The sequence below is a fragment of the Anser brachyrhynchus genome (assembly GCF_964034855.1).
Source record: "Anser brachyrhynchus genome assembly, chromosome: 2".
Classification (NCBI taxonomy): Eukaryota; Metazoa; Chordata; class Aves; order Anseriformes; family Anatidae; genus Anser; species Anser brachyrhynchus.
Window position 1 is genome coordinate 127,020,425 of NC_137695.1, and position 19,516 is coordinate 127,039,940.

At 36.4% G+C, this 19,516-nt stretch overlaps 1 protein-coding gene across 18 annotated transcripts in view; it reads right to left on the reverse strand.

The window, feature by feature from the left end:
* Nucleotides 1-19,516, reverse strand: part of EYA1 (EYA transcriptional coactivator and phosphatase 1) — a 179,584-nt gene that overhangs the window by 11,230 nt on the left and 148,838 nt on the right. For all 18 annotated transcript variants that reach the window (XM_080579846.1, XM_080579855.1, XM_080579854.1 and 15 more), the window contains 5 exons: nt 4,626-4,684; nt 4,270-4,430; nt 3,946-4,060; nt 3,510-3,631; nt 1,443-1,543 (listed from right to left, as the gene is read on the reverse strand). In XM_080579846.1, coding sequence (XP_080435972.1) covers nt 1,443-1,543; nt 3,510-3,631; nt 3,946-4,060; nt 4,270-4,430; nt 4,626-4,684 — 558 coding nt within the window. The remainder of the gene's footprint in view (nt 1-1,442; nt 1,544-3,509; nt 3,632-3,945; nt 4,061-4,269; nt 4,431-4,625; nt 4,685-19,516) is intronic.

A 19,516-nucleotide genomic window follows, 5' to 3' on the forward strand; every position in this document is an offset into this window, starting at 1 on the left:
CATTGCTGTAGGAGATAATTTAATCCAGAGCATCTAACATACTTTAAATCTGAAAATTCCTTCCACCAAGAAAGAATATACAGAAGCAATGGCACAAAGGAACTTTCTATGCTGCTACACCTCTTAGCAACTGGAAAGGCTTTTTCTTATGCTTTTCTGAATCATGTTTCCTGTTGAAAAAAGCAGTGAATTAGATAATGTTACCAAAAAGGACTACTCCTGCCATTATCATATACAACACTATTTCACCGAGCAACAGAAAAGGAACAAAGAAGATTTTTTTTTCTACTGATCTTAAATGCAGCTTTTAAAATGTAATCATTTACAGCGGGAAAACATTTCTCTGCAAAGATGAAAGGCATTTCTGAAGGAGAAAGGAGCAAACTGTTCCCGTCCGTCCGCCAAAGGGATATATGAAACTGATGCTCTGCAAAGTGCCGGGACAAGCCGGGAACCTCCCTGAAATGCTCCAGGGGCACAAAAACCAGATTTCATGAAGCAAAACCAGTCATTGGTGCATCTGGTAAAATGCCATCTGGGCTAATTTGTTTTACTCTGCCAATTTAGAAAGTTACAGTGGAAACAGATATAGAAGTATCACAGAAATTTTTTGTGGTAAAAGAGAAGTTGTGTAAAAGCAATTTACCTGTAAAAGGAAGCAATAATCAAAATGCCCATTTTCATATTCTTTCTCCTATTGTTCCAATAGTCAAAATTATGCCTCATTCCTTCAAGCGAAGACTCCATATCTGCTTCTCTTTGATAAAAGAGTGAGGCTAGGAATACTGCTTATTATTTGCCAGCAGGAAGTATTGCTCTTTAAGGAGCTTACTCCACACTGGGGAAAAAAAATATGATTTTTTCCCTTTCTCCCAGAGGAAAGAAAAAAAATAATAAATACACATGCAAATAGTATCCTCTGCTCAGTTAACTGAGGTTATGAATGCAGGACAAGCCACGAGTATTTACCTGAATACTGAGTTGAAATTATGGACCCACAAGAAAACTGAAATTTATGTGTAAGTACTCCAGCCCTACATACCTATTCAAGGTGTGACATATGTATTTCATACGGTCAAATAGCACACTGCTTTTGATCAGTAAGAATCACCATTTTTTGCTTATATTCATAACATCCGATGTGGTATTTTGGGATGCCAATGAAAACAGAACTATTAGTTCTTGGCACAGAAGCCAGGACCCATTTTCTGGCTCCTTTTTGAAATACACCAAACATACATAGCTAGCATAATGTGTCTTTTGGAGAACAGCAGGACACATCATTATCTACAGTTTTATGCAGCTATCTACTAGATATGATCAAAATGTTATAATTCATAAAGCAAAGATACAAAAATCAAATGCCAGTATACACTGTTCCATATCTAACAAAAGGATGATTTTACTTTCAGACCCCTGAAATCTTGAAAAAGAGCCATTACCTTCTTTGCGCCTTGTTCTTCTTCAACACCATCCCCTATAACCACATACACTACTTTCCTTCCAAATCTCTGAATTATTCGCTCAAAACAACTTTCCTTTCCTGGAAGAAAAAAAACAAAACAAAACCAAAAAACAAAACAGACTATTCAGGATAGGTGGTCATGGGATATCATGAAATCACCTGCTACTACTTTAGCTTGGACCCCCCAAAACTTTGAATACATAATTACAACTACTGCGAGAGAAGGGAGAAGAGCCTCTCCTGCAGGATGGCACCTCTCCTGGTGCTCCAAAGCCCACTGAAGCTTTGCTTCTGCCAGAGCAGCTGACAGGCAGCATTCAAATCTGCCCTGAAAGGTCCTTAAATGCACACGACATGGTAGATGTAGCATACCAGAGGTCTGCAATATCACCTTTCTTGTCTCCTGCACTAATCTGAGACAGGTTTCGGAGGGGATTTCCCCACCAGGAGAACTCTCTACCAGCTGTGTACAGCCAGATTCCTCAACAGAGTAAATTGATTGAATCTGAGTAGAAATTCTAGCTTTTTCTCTGCAACCTGTGACAAGATTAATCACAGCTCCTGGAACAGTAGTATCCTGACGCAGGAGGTTGCCAAAAAGATTTGGATTTAAAGGCCTGTAATCCAATACATGGGTAAGGTCCTTGATCCTACAGTGGGATCCATTAACTTGGCTCATTACTTCACTGCATAGACCTAGGGAAATGATCCCAATTCTGTACATACAAGGTACCGATACTGGGAAGCCAGAACGTAAGTGAATGCTTACAGTCAAGTTTTCTTAAATTCTCCCATTCTGAAAGATCCCTTCAGTCTGGTCATAATGCATGCTTACCTGTCTGTCTACTGGGTGTCTAGAGCAACTGACAGGAAGAATTGTAATTTTCAAAATAGTTATTTCAGCTACAGGACAATAGAAACCAAACCACTCACTGACACACTTTAACAGTAGCACTAGGCATAAAAAACCTGCAACACTAACTAGGTAAAACATTCTTGAAAATTATGAGTTGTGTCATGTTACAAAAATCTCATGATTTTCTGTGACAGTCAGTGACTGGACGCAGTATTCCAAAAGTACCTGCCATCCTGTGTTCTTAAAGTTATAAGTGAATATTTACTACTAAGTTGTAATTAAAATGTGTATTTAAAGTATTATAATTCAATGTTCTAATTCACCTTAAGGATTCTACAGACAGGTACAGTTACATTTCTATCCAGGAATTGGTTTTAAATCTTTTAGGGCACTGCTATCTAATTTCTATACAGAATTCTCAACCAAGTTTTTTAAAAAAACAAAACCAAACAAAAATAACCCACCATTTTTTTCTTGGCCATTTGAGCTTCCTGTATTATAGATACTTAAGAACACATTAAAAATGTTTTCATGTAGCCCACAATTTTGAGGGAATCTGAGACAGAACAGATACGTCATAATCATGTTAAAAACTACAAGCACCATTGCCATCTGGTACCATGTACCTCTACATGCTCATAATAACATCTTTTATATTGAACCAGAAAACAGAAATAAACATTTGCCTGGCTGAAGCTTATTACAGTCAGTATGAATGAACTTAAATAATTACATTCCGCAACAAAACATTCTTGCTTCTGGTAAATTGTTTACCAAAATTTGCTCCAGAGCACATGAAAATCAATGCAGCCAAGGCTTACCTTCACAGAATTTATTCTGTTAATCTGAGATGACTGCAGTGGTCTCTACCGACAACCTACCAATAAGCCATCTAAGCAGCAATATGCATTCACAATTTTGAGAAAACACATAACAAATATGATTATATTTCCTTCTAACAGAGGCTGCATCACTGTTTATAGAGATTAATGAAGTTTTCTGTGCTGGATCATGACATGCATAAATAAGCACTTTTAAGGTGCCTTAGCATGAAATGTATTTCATGAGATCAATTATTAATCTGTATACTTCTAAATATGTATTAAGAAAAAATACATAGAGACTACAGTAGCTTTCCATTTAGAATTACAGCTACACATATAGCACAACATTATAAAAATAGCTCACCTATTTTAGTTGCGCTGTAAATATTCTCTATGGGAAATACTACCCCTAATCCATACAACAAGACTTTTGCCAGAGCTGGAATTAGTTGAGTAGTTGTTACAAGAATATTCACACAATTTGTCCTGTGGAATAGAAAACACAAACATTTTTTTTTTTAACAAAATGAAACAAAAAATCAAATCAAATCCAAACAAAGAAAACCTTATCCCTCCCATCAGAACCCTTTATCATTATTATTGTCACTTACTTTGTGAAGAAACTTATTTTTCTCCACCTTATGGGAGATCAAAGTATAGAACATCAGCGTCAGACCAGAACAAAGAATGAGAAGAAGGTCCCCCAGGCCAGTGTTTTGTCCACCAGAGCAGGCAGCCTCTTCTAAATCACCAGCAGACATCCTAATGTTTTGTAACTACTCCGTGCTCTTCATACTCACCTTGAATGAATAAGGGTGAGTGCTTTCAGTGCAAGTGTTAACCAAGAATCTGTCAGAGCTTCAATTTCTGCTCTTAGTTGTAACCATGCCTCTCTTTTTGCTGGACCAAGAAGACCTGCGGAGTAGATAAGGGCATGTCTGCACCGAAATTAAGTGACATTCTCTCATTTTCCTTTGCTTTCATTAGTTCAGACACAAGTTTCCACACAGCGCCAACTAAACAGCTTGTTAAATATTACAATGTTAAAAAAGCAACAGAAAACAAAAATCCTTCCTTTTTGCTGCTTCTCATTCATATTTGTTATATGCTTCATAGTCACTTGCCTCCAACATTGTTTTTGTAGGTATTGTATATTTCTTTTACTCGTCTGTAGCGGAAAGCCAATTTTCTCATCCAGTCGACTCCTCCACGCACGCCCGTTGCGAGGCACAAATTAGCACTGGTGGCAGCTGCGGGAAAGCCATCCGTTCCAAAGTTATAGGTGCTATTTAGAGATAAGAAAACCCCAAAATTAACTGAATGCAATAGGCCACATTCAACCACCAGCTACTCACTGCTGGGTTGCAAAGGCTAAAACAGCTAAAAAGACAATGGGCTACTGTAAGCGTTACAGCAGTTTATCACTTTCCCAGGGAGGAACTTGCAAAGCAACATTTTATCTCTGTCAGTTCTCTTGTACCTTAAATCTTGACCGTTGTCATCTGAAGACACGTCATCAATGTGAACCTGGTCGCATTCCTAAGGTGAAAGAAAGACTTTAGGATTTTCTTGATCTTGCAAATCTTAAAAATAAAGCTATAAAAAAACACGAGCAATCTACTCATCAGGGATATTTTTAATTGTGGAAATCAGTAGATGGCAGTCTTGTTAAAACAACTATTTTACCTATTCCTTGTGCTCATTTCTTAGAATAAACACACACCATGATTAGCTACTACTGTTAAATGGCTTTCCAAAAACACATTTTTGTGTTTAGAAAGGAAAGTGGTTAAAAACAATTAGCATATGTGTTCCATAAACGTTCTTGTAGCCTTTCAGGTACCTTAAAACATCATGCTGCTCAAAGCTGATTCAGTCAGTGCATAAGTGTAACTGAAACCAGACATTTTGGTAAATGTAACATATTAGAAAAATTAAACCTGATGCTAACCGCCAATGAAATTATGACCTCTGATTGCTGTTGAGCCACACACCAACACAGCCTGAGGCCAGCGTTTCAGAGGACTGCAGACAAAAAATCTGTTCCTAGTTTGCCATTCATTTGAGAGTTGTGAGTTTCCTTCTCTCTCTTTGGTCTTAGTGCATGAAAGCAGCATGCAATGATGAAGAAAATCTGAACAGAAATAGCCAGATGAAACCATCTTTCTTCAGCAACTTGCATGCAAACTAACACGGCATATTTATAATTACCTTTGTCCATCGCTAAATTTAAAATCATAATGCATATTGTTTATCCACTAAAAACTTTAAAGCATTACTATTAACGATTTAACATTTGGCAGGAAAACAAATAGACCTCTGGCACTGTAGATCAATCTCAATTCAGTGCCTGAAACATAATGGATTTGAGTTATTTTAATAATTTCCTCTTTTCTCACTTAATGTGAAATCCTATAACAAACATGATCTATTTTAAATATGAAAATATTGCAGTCCTTTATTTTTGTGTTACTGCTTTCCTCTGAACAAATTTTTCTCTCTCCATGGATTTGTGAGGAAGGGAGGGAAGATAGAAGTGGAAAGAAACTCAAACCAGCTGTTCCCTAACAGAATTAAAATCATGACCCTCAACCCTTTTTCTAAAACATCTATTTTCCAGCCAACCCTCTCCCAGCAAGCAGCAAGCTCCAAGGAGGAAAAGACTTTGACCCTGTAACCTTCTCCTCCTCTCCTGAGGTCAACAACCTCAGATAAGAAAAGAGCTGAAGAAATCTATTTGGCCTCACATGATGGCTGTGAATTTTAGATTTTTAAAAACATGGGTCTATGAAAAATACCTCAGAAACTTTTCAAATGATTTTGAAGAGTAATTTGTGGTCTTTTGCACTTCTACAACATGGACTTCTTCTAATACACACTCTTGTATATTTTATATACAATAGTAATAGTAATAGAGGCAAAATGACAACCAGCACAGGAAAGACGACAGTGCATTTGCTCATATTTAACCACCATACAGTAAATTTCCTCCAAAGGCAGACCAAATGTATTAGATGTACAGACACAGCTGAAACTACAAGTGTGAACATGTGTTGCAAAGCTTTGAAAACCAACTTGGCTAAAAAAATCCAGAAGCTTCTTCAGCAAGTTATCAAATTCAAATAAAATAAGTTGTGTTGTTGTTTTTTAAAACCAAAAAGTAACTTTCCATCCAAATGCCTGTGAAGTTAACAATTGAATGTGCACTGAGTATAAGCGGTTGAAAAGACACCCTCCAAAGTTACCCATTTTAGTTTTTCTTCCATTGCACTCAGTGTGTTCTATCTGGGTCTCCATGGATAGAAAACTTAAGCTTGAATTGCCAATGTAGTAGTGAAAATTATCAAGTCAATAGCCACCTCTGCCAGCTTGGAAATGATGAATGACAACTGGAAAAAGTTGCTGGAGAAAAAGATTCAAAACAAAAATTTTGGAGAAAGATACTTTTTTTTTTTTTTTTTTTGTAGCAAGCATAAAACTGAAAGAAGGAGTACAAGATCATCTTAAAGGAGAGGCTGAAAAAATGAATAACTTTACAAACTTCTTAATTTCACTCTCTCAGGTGAAAAACAGAATCATGACGGATGAGACCATCACACCTTAGATCCCACAGTTAGAGAGGACCTGAGGACTTGGAACTTTATATTACAGTGCAAGGTCTTAGGACCATCACAAGCCCTGGGATATGTCAGATCTTCTTCCCTTTCTTCTAACTGTCTGTTTGGTAGTTAGAAAGTGAGAACTGAAATTAAGCAAATGATATAAATCACAGTTTTGAAAGAGAGATTTTGGAGAGAATACAAAACAAAACAAAACAAACAACAACAACAAAAAATAAAGACCAAAACTGGTGAAGTAAAGGCTGAGAAACTGTGTCAAGAAAGCAAGCAAAGTGAAGAAAAGGTCATAAACCTCACAAATTTCATGTGAAATACTGCATATAATGGAGAGCATCCTCTTTAGTGAGAAGAAAAAAGTCAAGTCAGCAAAATTTAAAGCACAAGTGATACATGTTATAATTTGGAAAGGACTGAAGACAAATGTGATTGACACTACGTTACAACTAAAGGAAGGTCACAAACAGTGCACAACTGTTTTGTTCCTCTTGAGTGGCAGGGCACTGCTTTCAGGCTAAATGTGAGATCTGAGTGCCAGGTATTTTTTCACGCTGTCTAGCTGACTTGACTTTGTGTTAATGACTGATGGGGTGCATTTTTCAACCCCTGAACATAGGAAGGAAAAACACTCATTTAGCAATTGCTCTTTTAGCAGTGAAGTTATTTAGCAATAACTCTTCAAATAAGCCAGTTACTTGCCCACTGTTAATTGATCTGGTCCAACTTTCTTTTTGAACACCTGGTGTTTGTTTTCATCTGATTTCTTTCTGTGGAGCATTTTGCTCTTGAGCAAAGACAATCATCTGAGACACTGTCCAGTTCCCTGACTAGGTATAAGCAAGTACCCACATGTTCAACACTTTAAAATAGCAGTTCACTCAATATTCATCATAACCAGGGGTATAACACAATGAAGTTTTACATTGATCAACAGATAAAGTATGCATTTCCAATTAGTACTTTTTTGAAAAGATATAACATTTTACATATAAGATAATGAAAATATAAAGACTCATAAATTCCTCAATTACTTCCCAAAATAGCTTTTGTGGTGGGAACCAGCTTAGGGCTAAACAACAATACAGAAAACAAAACAAAACAAAACAAAAATGGATTGTTTGTAGGTTTATCATTTTAAAACTTTACAGAATATATTTAAAACTTTTGTAAGACTTTTGTAGGAAATACAGTACTAGTGTTGTCCCTCTAATTTCTCTGGCAAAGTGATATTTGAAATTAATATTGAAAGTCCCTGTAGAAACACTGCAAATACATGTTATTATGCAGATGTATTTTATTATGATAGAATCAGTTTAGTAGTCAGCTCCAAAGCAGAACACTAAAATTGTTGGATTCTCTTTTAAAATAGCCTGAATTGGCAAGTGAGGAGCAAAGTATCCCGTGGCTTATGTATAAAGATTATGCAGCAAGCTGTGTTTTGCTCCTAAAGGTGTTGACCTTGCAACTTCCGTGTATCCAGTTTGAAATCTTCATGAGGGACTACAAGTGATGACATGTTTGCACTGAAGGTTTAGATTTCAGGCAGGCAGGCTGAGATGCAGCTCTGTGCTTTGGGAGCTCTCTCTGGAAAGCTAAATGCAGTTCGTATAGTTCAGGGATAATATGTTCAGAAGTGCAAAGCATCTTAAGACACCTAAATCCTATTCTTGCATAGGTCCACCTAAATTGCACTGATTTTAATAAAGCCATTGCCAAAGCACTTAACTTACCTTTGAAAATGGGATTTGGGTGAATAAAACATACAGAAATTATAAAAGACACTATGCATGGTGCCATATACAACTTCACTGCGTGAGGAGCAGGTACAGGACAGGACAGATATTCCCAAAAAGCAATTTAGGCTAGGTAAGTGACTCTGCTCTGACTCTCCCCCAGTCAGGGGAGACAGAATTATTCAGAGTGACTCAGACAGCTCAAGTGGGAACCCTGATCTCAAGTCTCCCACCCACAGGAGTTTACTCCCCTGCAGCTATGGTAGTACAAGCCAAAGGAGCCAGCAACATTTGCTGAAAATGTGGCATTATTTAATAACTTCCTAGACAGTCAAGAAGGCTGTTGCCATAACATTTGCTCAGTGTTGAAAACACGCTCCACAAGGAGGAGGTATGCTGCCCTTTAGAGAGATAAGCATGAGATGGAGTCAAGCTGCACAGGCTGGGAACAGCAAGCTGCTGTCCTGCAGATGCATTTCCCCCTTCCCTTACAGCCAAGGCCAGCCAGCAATCAGAGGGTAGACACCCAGGTTGGTGCTTTTCCTTGGTCAGTTTTCTGAGAGGTCAGCACACTGACTTGATGGCTGCAGGGATGGGCAGGAGTGTGGCAGGATGGCAGGAGCAGGACTGGTGTTCGGGATAGCAGCCAGACTGCGCTCAGCACAGCAGCCCGGAGCTGTCTCGAGGAAGCACTGCCTGGGAGCTGGGGAGATTTGTTCAAAAGGCCTCATGGAAGAATTGTATTTTATTGCATTTGCATTTAATTCATCTTCTGCAAAGAGAGAGAGCAGGGCTTTTTGTTATAGAAATGGCGCCATGAAAGAGAGCAAACTGTGAAATGCAGGACGATTTAAAAGCCTTTAAGAGGGAGAACCCCAAATAAGCAATTGTGGAGAGAAAGGAGGTATTTTCCACATACTTTTAAAGTACAAACATCGGTGAGGGAGGACTCTATCAACATGCTTAAAGCATGCTGAAAGCATGCACATAGATACATCATTGGTGATGGTACTAGGATTTATCATATAGCCTAGGGGAAAACAAGCCTTGTACCCCTCAGACCTTCCAATGCCACAACTGGTAGCTTAGCTTGAAACACATCTCCTGCAGCAGCTAAGTTAAACCAACTGATGTTGCACAGAATAATCAAGGCTTGTTCCTGCATTCCCTTCCATCAGCTCTGATTTGGGGCTGGGACCAATGGCAGATATATGCTTGCAGGAGCTCCTTAAAATTGCTGCAGTTGTTTGCTAAGTCAAAAAATGTCTCCAGTGAAATGCACTAAGCCAAAGAAAAACAATTGAAAATGAATGACTAGATGAGTCTACCCTAAGCCTTGTACATGGAAAGCTTCTGTCTTCTCCCTCCTCCATTCCCAGAGCATTTGCTAACTCCTTCCTGCTAACTTTTCTTCCTTCTCTTTTCTGTTTTTGTATGATGAGCCAAAAACTCCCAGAGATGCTCCAGTCATCATTCACAGCTCTTAAAATGCCTGAACCTATGTAGCCTTCTGGAATTGTTCCTTTAAACTAACTTCAGATTTTTATAAAGATTCATATGCAAAGCATTAAGTTATGGCAGAAATGTTCTGCAAATATTTATATTACTTTGTTCCTTCACTACCACCCGTCAAGTTGTGCACTTCTGCCATAATTATGTAAAATATGCCTTACTACTCAATTTACTGTAGGAAAAATAATAATAATAATAAAAAAAAAGAGATTAAGGCTGCTACAGGAGTTCCTCTTATCTGTGCCAATACCGCATGCCAAGTGGAGTGATGTAATGGCTAGCATGTTGATCTTCTACATTTCTGTGTTAAAAGACTAACAAAATAAATCTAATAAGTTTTCTGCCTTTGAATAAACATTGAGTGTAAGATAACTGGACAACTTTGCACACTATGAAAAGGAATAATGTGAATAATGTTATGAACGTAACCTCAGAGGATGCCACAGTATTACCATCCCAAATCTGCTGACTATAGCTAAAATACATTTCCACATTTGCTTAATCTTCCTAATTTACCATGAGAAAACTAACACCATGCTGTCAACTAACTGTTTCAATACCTTAGTCTGCAAAGTAAAATGACAGGAAAAGAAAAAAAAAAAAAGGAAAAAAAAATCCCAAAACTTCAGAACAAGCTATTTTCATTTTGCCTTTACATCAGCGTGTCCATTGAGACAACCTGGAAGCTGGCCAACTCACAGGAAATGATTGCTGGGATTCTCTGTTCCTCTCATATCTGTCATTACGCAATTATATCCACTGCTTCATTTTCCCTACTGAACGGTAGAGAAATGTGGTCATGTACATGTGAGAACAGATCTGGCATAACAAGTTAAAGCTGCAATCCTTTATAAATGTGGTGTATCTGAAAACCCTTAATTAAAAAAAAATAATTCTCATGTAAGCTGCTATGTGTTAGGTACTTTTTTACAACAGGAATATCTCTGTGTATGTCTCGTCTAGAAATCAGAAATATCCCCTTTTAGGTTAGTATCTGCTCCACAGATATTTGGAACTTCTATAAACCATCACAATGTGTGTCTTTGGGAAACAAAGGTGCATACAAATTCCAAAGCTAGTTTGCTAGGTTGTGACTGACTTTTTTTTTTTTTTAATTATTATTACAAATCAATTGTTTTCTCCATCTTTTTACTTATAGCTGATTACTCCAACTAATCTCTATTCTAATTTTAGAAAAATAGCATGCAAGGATCCCAATGTTATTTAATTACAGTAATTAAACTCAACAAGTAAATCTCCATTTTTTTTTCTTGACTGGAAGGACAGCAAAATCTCTAGTATTTGTGCAGTTTAGAAAATCAACATAAAGTGAAACAACACCACACCTGAACCTGTATATATGCACACCCTGTGGCAAATAAGCCTCTACTGTACTTGCTAAACATACAAAAGAACTCCACACTTCCTTTCAAGCCGAGGCAATAAAGGCTTAAGTGCTGAACTTCCTAACCCATCATCCTGGAATGCCTGCTAACATACAACATAAATCCATGTGAAAAAGCAGAGACTACGGTTCGCAGGTTCTCAATACTGGCACTCAATTGGCAGGACCTGTCATCTCTGTCTAGCCTGCACTTTGTGACCCTAACATTTTCTCTTCTTTCCCACCACAATTATTCATCGCTGAAGAAAAAAGGTGCAGATTACCTGTGGGTCAGGCACAGGATATGAAGAACAAAGAGAGTTCTTGAAATCCACTTCATTCTGTCTGACAATTTGTGGATGAACAGTCAAGGAATTAAATCAGGCAGTGAAGACTTTAAAAACACTCCCATATTAAACTTAAGACTATAAAGAGAAACTTATAGTGTAAAAAAACAAACAAGCAAAAAGAAAAAAGAAAACAAAAACAAACAAACAAAAACAAAACAAAACAAAAAAACATGTTTCATGGTTAAAATGTCAAATCAAAACAAAGAAATAAAATTAAGGTTATTAGCTATAAAAAGATGGAAAACTATTATAAGCATGGAGGACTAAGAACTGAAATTATTTAACAAACTCATTGTTGGAGATGATGACTCAGAAGTTCTCTAATGCACTGGACATTTAACTGCTGTAAAATATACAACAGAGCCCGTTATTTTCTAATAGAAAAAGTGATTTAAATCCTATTCTGCTTGCTTGCATGAACAAGTGCATTTGGATTAAATACAGTACTCCCAAAGTAAACAGTATTTGTTCCAAAATAAATACAGATCTCATTCTGCAATTTGTGTTTATTGCAGTAGCTACGCTAAAATCAAGGTTTACATTTTCTTTTCAGCTGCACCTTGTAACTGGGAGAATCCAACTTAAAATAAACTATGATCTAAGAAATATCTATATAGCAACTATTATGTGCCAGTTATGTTCCCACAGCAAAAGAAAACACTACTTTGCTAGTTTTCTTTACCTTACGAGTGTAATGAAGCATGTATTTCAAGAACTGACAGCAATACATTAGGATCTTTCCATTTTCTGTTGAAAAGGTAGATCAAAATGTAAAATCATACTTGGTCAAAGGGTCAGCAGAGCTCAGGACAATCACAGTAAGTGTAGTCCTCTAAACCCCAGAGCTTTCTCACTTGCACTAGGGTGCAGAGTGCCAGGCCAACAACAAACTCTTGCTAGAACTCCAATAGAAAAATTTGCCATTCTATTTCCACACATTTTGCAGGTAAGACAAAGCAAGAGGACGGTATCAGAGAAAAAAAAATTACCAATTGACAGAAAAGGCTAAATACTACGCAAGTTTATCTTTTTAAAGAGCCTGTGTAACTCCTGGAAAGGGCAGTGCTAAGTTCAAAATGTCAAATCCACTTTAAAAGTTCAGCACTTCACATTGTAAATACCTTCTTTACGACATGATTCATGTTATCTACAGATATATACTTTTGAAAACAAAACAAAACAAAACTTATGACTAAAACCACCTATGACTAATGAAAGCTAGTGAAAATAAAATAAAAATGTGTTTAAAGAACTAACAAAAGTCATGAACCTGGTCAGCATGTCCTGAATTATTCCCAAATGTGTTAACTTGAAAGTATACTTTAGGAATACATACATTTTATTGAAACTATATACTAAGGTTTTTCAAAAACATTTAAATTTCAAACAATTTCAAAATTAAACTTATGAAATGACTGAACTGTCCACAGAAGCCTTAAAACAATGTCTCGTATCTCAGGAAATGAGAGTGCTCTTGCAGTTTACGTGGAAACTTTTCACAAGAAGATGCGACCTCTCTCATTTCTGTGTGACCAATTCATTTAAAAAAGCTAGCGGGACAAAGACTAGGATTAAAATTCTCTCCAATATTTTTTTTTTTCAGTACAGGCAGCTAAAAGTTTTGCTCTACAGGCAGCCTAAAGAGCTTTGCACAAAACTTTGCATTTTTCTCCCTTCCTTTCTTCTCCCTCCCCAGATGTTGTTGGGCAGATGATCTGTGGCAGAAGCAGGGAGTCAGCTGAGGCAACACTGCCTTGTCCATCTGGAGCAGAGGATGACTATCTGTTTTGCCAAAGCTCTGGAAATGTTAGTTGGCAGGGCAGGATCTTTAGTGTCACCTTACAGCCTTACATTTATAAAAAGGGGGAAGGAATAGGAATGTAAATTAAGTGATAAAGTGATGTTATGAGCTTGGTAGGCTTGCTAATTCAGCTGAGTTGTATGCATGTAAAGACCACTCCATCTGATTTTCTTGAGAAAGGAAATCATACAAGGCTTATCTTCAGTGGCACCTAGTTTGAAGGTACTCATCACTGGTCACATGAAATAATTTATGTGATTAATAATTGCATAAGCCTATAGGTATGGTTTTCCCAAGTGAACTATGGAGGTATTTGTTATTCTTTGTAACTCATACTCATGAATCACAGCAACACATTCCACAACAGCCAGGCATCATACATTTCAGATGGGTCAAAACTTTTAGCTGGGTTTTGCACATACCAGCAAAGCCACAGTTCTGCCTACAAATAAATACTTTGTTTTGTTTTTCTGTTCATTTACCTACAGCTACATATACAGTCTAATTTAGTTCCGCATTCATGAAGAGGAACTTCATGAGCTTTCTGCAAGTCACCCATGGTTGTAATATCACGTAGATGACAAACTGTTTCCAGTCACTCCTTCATATACTTATCAGGGAAAACTCCTTACCCTGATTTGTATTTCCTTTCTTTTCTTTCCTTCCTTCCTGCAGTGAAACTGAGCTGTTCTTGGATTGCTACTGTGAAAAAACAAATGCAAATAGATGGGCATTTTGCTAAGATAACTCCACTGCAGTGCCTGCTGGAATAGAGTTCACAATCATTGGTTCATTAGAAAGTGAAATCTCCTAACCATTGTAGGATTTAAAGTACCTTAAAAATTAGGTTTACATCTAAAAATAAACATAGTGCTGTAAAACAAACAAAAACACCTTTACTGAAGTTTTTGAAATAATCACATTCTGTTTTCTTAGAATTCTCTATTACTGAATGCAAACCATCAAAAGTTAAATCATGGGATTCACATGAAACATACCTAGCCACAGCCTGGTCAGGAAGTTGGAAGCTCCCATTACAGACAGTACAGACATCAGGAGGAGGTGCACTCTTATTTCAGCCCAAGTTTCAGCCCCTTTCTGAACAGATGTTCCTTTGGAGGTCCTGAGTGACTCAGACTACTCTGGATGACCAGAGAAGTTCAGCTGCCGTCCTTACAGTATTCGGGGATTGGAAGGAGATAATTCAGCCAGTTCTATCTGAAGTTATCCCCTCTCTGCAATCTTCCATTACATTTCACTGGCAAAAAAAGCTTTTTCATCAACCTGTCCTGTATTTGTCTATTTCTGAGTTTGATGGCCCAGAAATCTAGTTTAACCATGCCCTACATACCTTCCTACCTGTTTTTGTAATACCTGACTAAAGCTGTTTCTTATTCATCATCCAAGTAACCACTTAAGAAGTAAAAGGCCCAATGTCCACCAACACTTGCTAGGTCCATCTTCCAACACCAGCTAAATCAGGCTAACTTTGCCAAAATCAGACAGATGCCTCATAGCTGTAGAACCAGACCTAGTAGCCTGAATATGAACTTCTGTCCTTTTCTTCATCGCTAAATGAAGCTCATTCAGCAAAACCCATCACTTTCTTACATGCTGGACTATTATATTCTCAACTTTTGTATTCTTAGCAATCAATATTCACATGATCAACATGAATGATTACATTCAATAATCATAAAGAGCTGATTCTGTTTTTAGCTGCATCTCAGGCTCTATGAAATCTACTTTCATACAAAATATATTTCTTTTATAGACTGGTATCTAAATATTTTTAAGGAAGACATTCACATCATGCAAGAATGCACATGCTATTTTTTCTAGTGTGAGAGAATATGAGAACATATAATGTCCTTAAGAAATACATTTACTTTGGCATCATCTTTGTCAATATTTACTTTTGGGTCAGTCTCCTGTCTACCTCAAGAGGAGATAATGTCGAGTCATCAACAGCACTGTTCCTCTGTACTGAATAAATATATATTCTTTTCTGACATCAACACAGCTAGGTTGTTTTTCTTTGCTGGTACATCATTGGTGATCTCAGCACAACAAAGAAAATTCATACCATAATGCTACACTGAGTTCTTGTAATGTTCAGAGACTAGTTTGCAAATGAAATGTTTTAAATAGAACAGGGGTAATTGTGCATAAGAGAAACAAAGAGCAGGAAGCACTCCAAGTCGTGTTTACCCCTTAAGCAGCTGCTACCCGTTGCTGAAAAAAAAACATCCTAACCAAAATAGTAACATCCCCTGCTATCTTTCAACAGCTTTCTTTATGAATGATTGAACGATTAAAACTCATAGAATTGCTACATGGTTTTGAGAGAATCATTAGTTCTATACAACTTTACAACTCATCTTGAATGAATGATAATACCAGCTCTAATAGAGGTGCTGCAGACCAAATCAATGGTTTAATCTTTGGAGCATTCTGAAAGCTTATCAAAAACAGTACCTAAATGAATTAACTGTTAATGCCAACTAAGTTCATTAATACATTAATGCATCATCCATTACACTTTCCTCCTAAAAATATTATTTCAAAAAACAAGTTAAAGTGATACTGAGAAATAATAATAATAATATATTTATAAATATTATAACTAAGAATTATAAAATAATATTAAACATCTATTCACAGGAAAATATCTCATTTCTCCTAATTATTTTAAATCATACATACAAATATTGTATGTTATCTCAAAGACAGTGGTATAAATTTGCAGTAATTTTACTGATTTTGGAAGAATTATTTTATACCCCTGCAACTGAAAAGCTAGAAGTCTCACTTGCTTTATGGACAAAAGAAATAGGAGCTATTAAACAATACACACATACTATCACAAGTAACTTGCTTTGGAACAGAAGTACTTAGAGGAGGAAAACTCTAATTTACTGTTCTGATTTCTTCTTTTTTAATGGGTTACCCCATCATTTTATAAACATAATTTGTCACCAGCACCAGCCAGAGTTCTCTGTAACTACTTTTTGCCTTTCTTTCAGATCTGTTATCCCTGCTGAGAGAATCTACTAAAGAAGAATTTTTCATACTGACACCAACTGTAGTCTTGCTGTGAATAACCACATTCCCATAAAAATCATTCCATTTATTGCAAAGTTGTTGGCAGACCATAGGAATAATAGTCAACTCAGGAAACCTTTTATCCTGAAATCACATAGCTTAACCCTTCACATGACTATATGAAGTTTATATATAAAAACTATATTAGCACACTACTGATTTAATGGTTTAGGCCAGGCATTTTTGCTGTTGGCAAGTTTTTAAAATAACGCTTTCATGGTACTTCTTTTTTAATTAAAAAAAGACAAAAAAAAAAAAAAAGACTAATGTGGAATCAACCAAGCAGTATCCAGGACTTTTCTCTTAATTTACAAAGTTGTATTTAAAATTATAGATTCTTTCCCAGTACCTGAAATAATACATTAGCATAGACGCTTGGGTGCATTTCTGATGATAATCTAAAGATTTATGTTCATACAAACCTTTTTCTATTTTTTCTATTTTCCTACCTTCATGTGGTAAGAGAATAGATGCATTTATTTACAATATAATGGAACAATTAAAATAAAATGACTTTGTGTGTGCGTTTGTGTGTGATTTCTCTGTTAGGCATTATATTTGCTTTGTTAAAAGCAAATCTATACCAAAGTAGTCTAGATTGGACTCAGGAAAGAGACATTACTTTTGTTATTCCTCTTGATACTTTGGGAGTCAGAGGTTGTTTCTATTCAAATTTATGTCTGAATTTATTAAAGTGATGGAGCAAAAAAGTCGGTGTATGTTTTCATTGCCTTTTTTGTTCTGTTTGTCAACCCTCATTTGTAGCTAATTAGGGCTTAATTTATGCTTTATTCATTTGAAGAAGTCCATAATGGGAGTTTTGTATTTACATACATACTTCTAAGAAATATATACACTTTTTTTTTTTTTTTTTTTTTTTCCCCAAATAAGTGAGTATCAGAATATTTGACTGGTATTGTTAAACTTTTCAGTCAGAAAAAAAAAATCTTAGAAAATCTCTTGAGTTATAATTGCTGTTACAATTGGCTCTCTTCCATTCTTATCAGTGTTAGGAAGCAAGTTATTCCCTTGTGTATCCATACTTCACATTCACAATGTGGATATATAAAATATGTAGAAGAAAAAGAGGAGATCCTTCAACTGATTGCAATGATTTTCTACGGTTCAGAAAGGATCATTTGCTTAGATACATCTGATCTTTCTTTTGGCAATAATATATCAGCTGAGCTTAGTATTCACGTCATCAGTCTGTATTCTGCTGTCACTGAACATTTAGGAACTATAATCTCATAGCTGCATAGGACTTCAGGTAACTTTCAGAAAGGGCGCAGTGTCTCTGCCTGGACTGCCCTAGTCTGACTGAACAAGGATCTTGGAAAAAATAAAGCAAATACTTTGTTACTTCAATAACTCATTGTTTCCTTTATAAGCTTCCCACTTACATTTTAAAAATCCTCTTTAAATACTCACACTTTAACAACACACATTAAGATTGCATTAGTTCAGTAGTTAGAATCACCCAGCTTCCTGATCACATTCAAAGACAAACTTTTGAAATGCAATTAACAACAGTCAAATTTTTCTTTAAAACACAGAAAAATAAAAGTGATACTGCAATGAGTAACGGGAATAGCCCCCTCCCCCCTTTCTTTAAAGTTTCATTAGACCATTGAACTGGATGAAATTCAGATAGAGGCCTTATTGTAACCACACTGAAACAGTAGAAATCTCCCGAGACCATGAAATTCAAACATTTTGGGAACCAACTTCAAGCACTCCTTTCGCGTTTTTAACTTTTAAACATTAACTTCTTTTTAAAGAAAATGAATGAAAGACATTTCTTAATTTTTATTCCTGTAGCAATATTTTAATATGACCCTCCTCCCCCTACCCCCCCCCCCCGAAAAAGCATAAACAAATCTACTTAAAATACAAGTGTGTGCATATTTTCTTACGATTTAAACTACAGTCCTAGCAGTCAGAAAACTGCCACACCAACACAAACTGCATGATAGCTCTTGAGATACTAGAAAACTGCACTGGTTATATTGCAAATTCATGCTAGAACTACACTGTGGTTGATTGAAACTACCTACCATGCACACTGCTGAGATGCTTATTTTGTGGTTTCAAGTATTTGTACTTATATGAGGATTGGCTAATATGCTCTTAGCCTGCAAAATGGTATGTAAGGATAGCTTTCCTAAAATAAAAGGTACGAAATTGTCAGAGACTAAGAAACTTAAAGCACCAACCTGAATAATGCAAACTTGAGGTTTGCTCTTGCAAATGGTCTCAAATAAGCAGAGATTTTTTTGAAAAGAGCTATTATGTTCTTTCTTCAATTTATCTTCTTGCATCAGAAAAGTCCAATTATTGGGGGGTCGGGGGGGAAGGTTTGTTTGCAAGTGGTGGAATAAGCCCAAATTAACTGTGTTACATGAACAGAAGCGGGGGGGGGGGGGCTGGCAAAGACATCTGAGTGTAAATTAATGTTGATATTAGCTGGAATAACTTGCACTCTTCAGTATTTGCAGCTTCACGAGGGAGAAGACTGGCTGTATGAGATTTTACAAATCTGTCAGCTAAAACAGAAACCCGAACACAAGATTTATTGGTCATGAATGTTACTTGAACTTGTGAAACATTTTTAGATTTTTAGATTATAAATCAATAATGGATTACTTCAGAAACTTATGAATGCGTTATATAGAATTAGTCATAACTAGTGCATTGACATCTATAGCAGCAGACAGGCTTTTGTTCCAATGATACTCACAATATTTGGGGAAATGTAGAAAACATTTTGTTCGAATTAGGTCCCTGAAATATTAAAAGCCAAAGAGAAGCCTCTCTATGCAACAATAAATGAAAAGCAAATTAATTAATATCAATATTAACTGCTTTC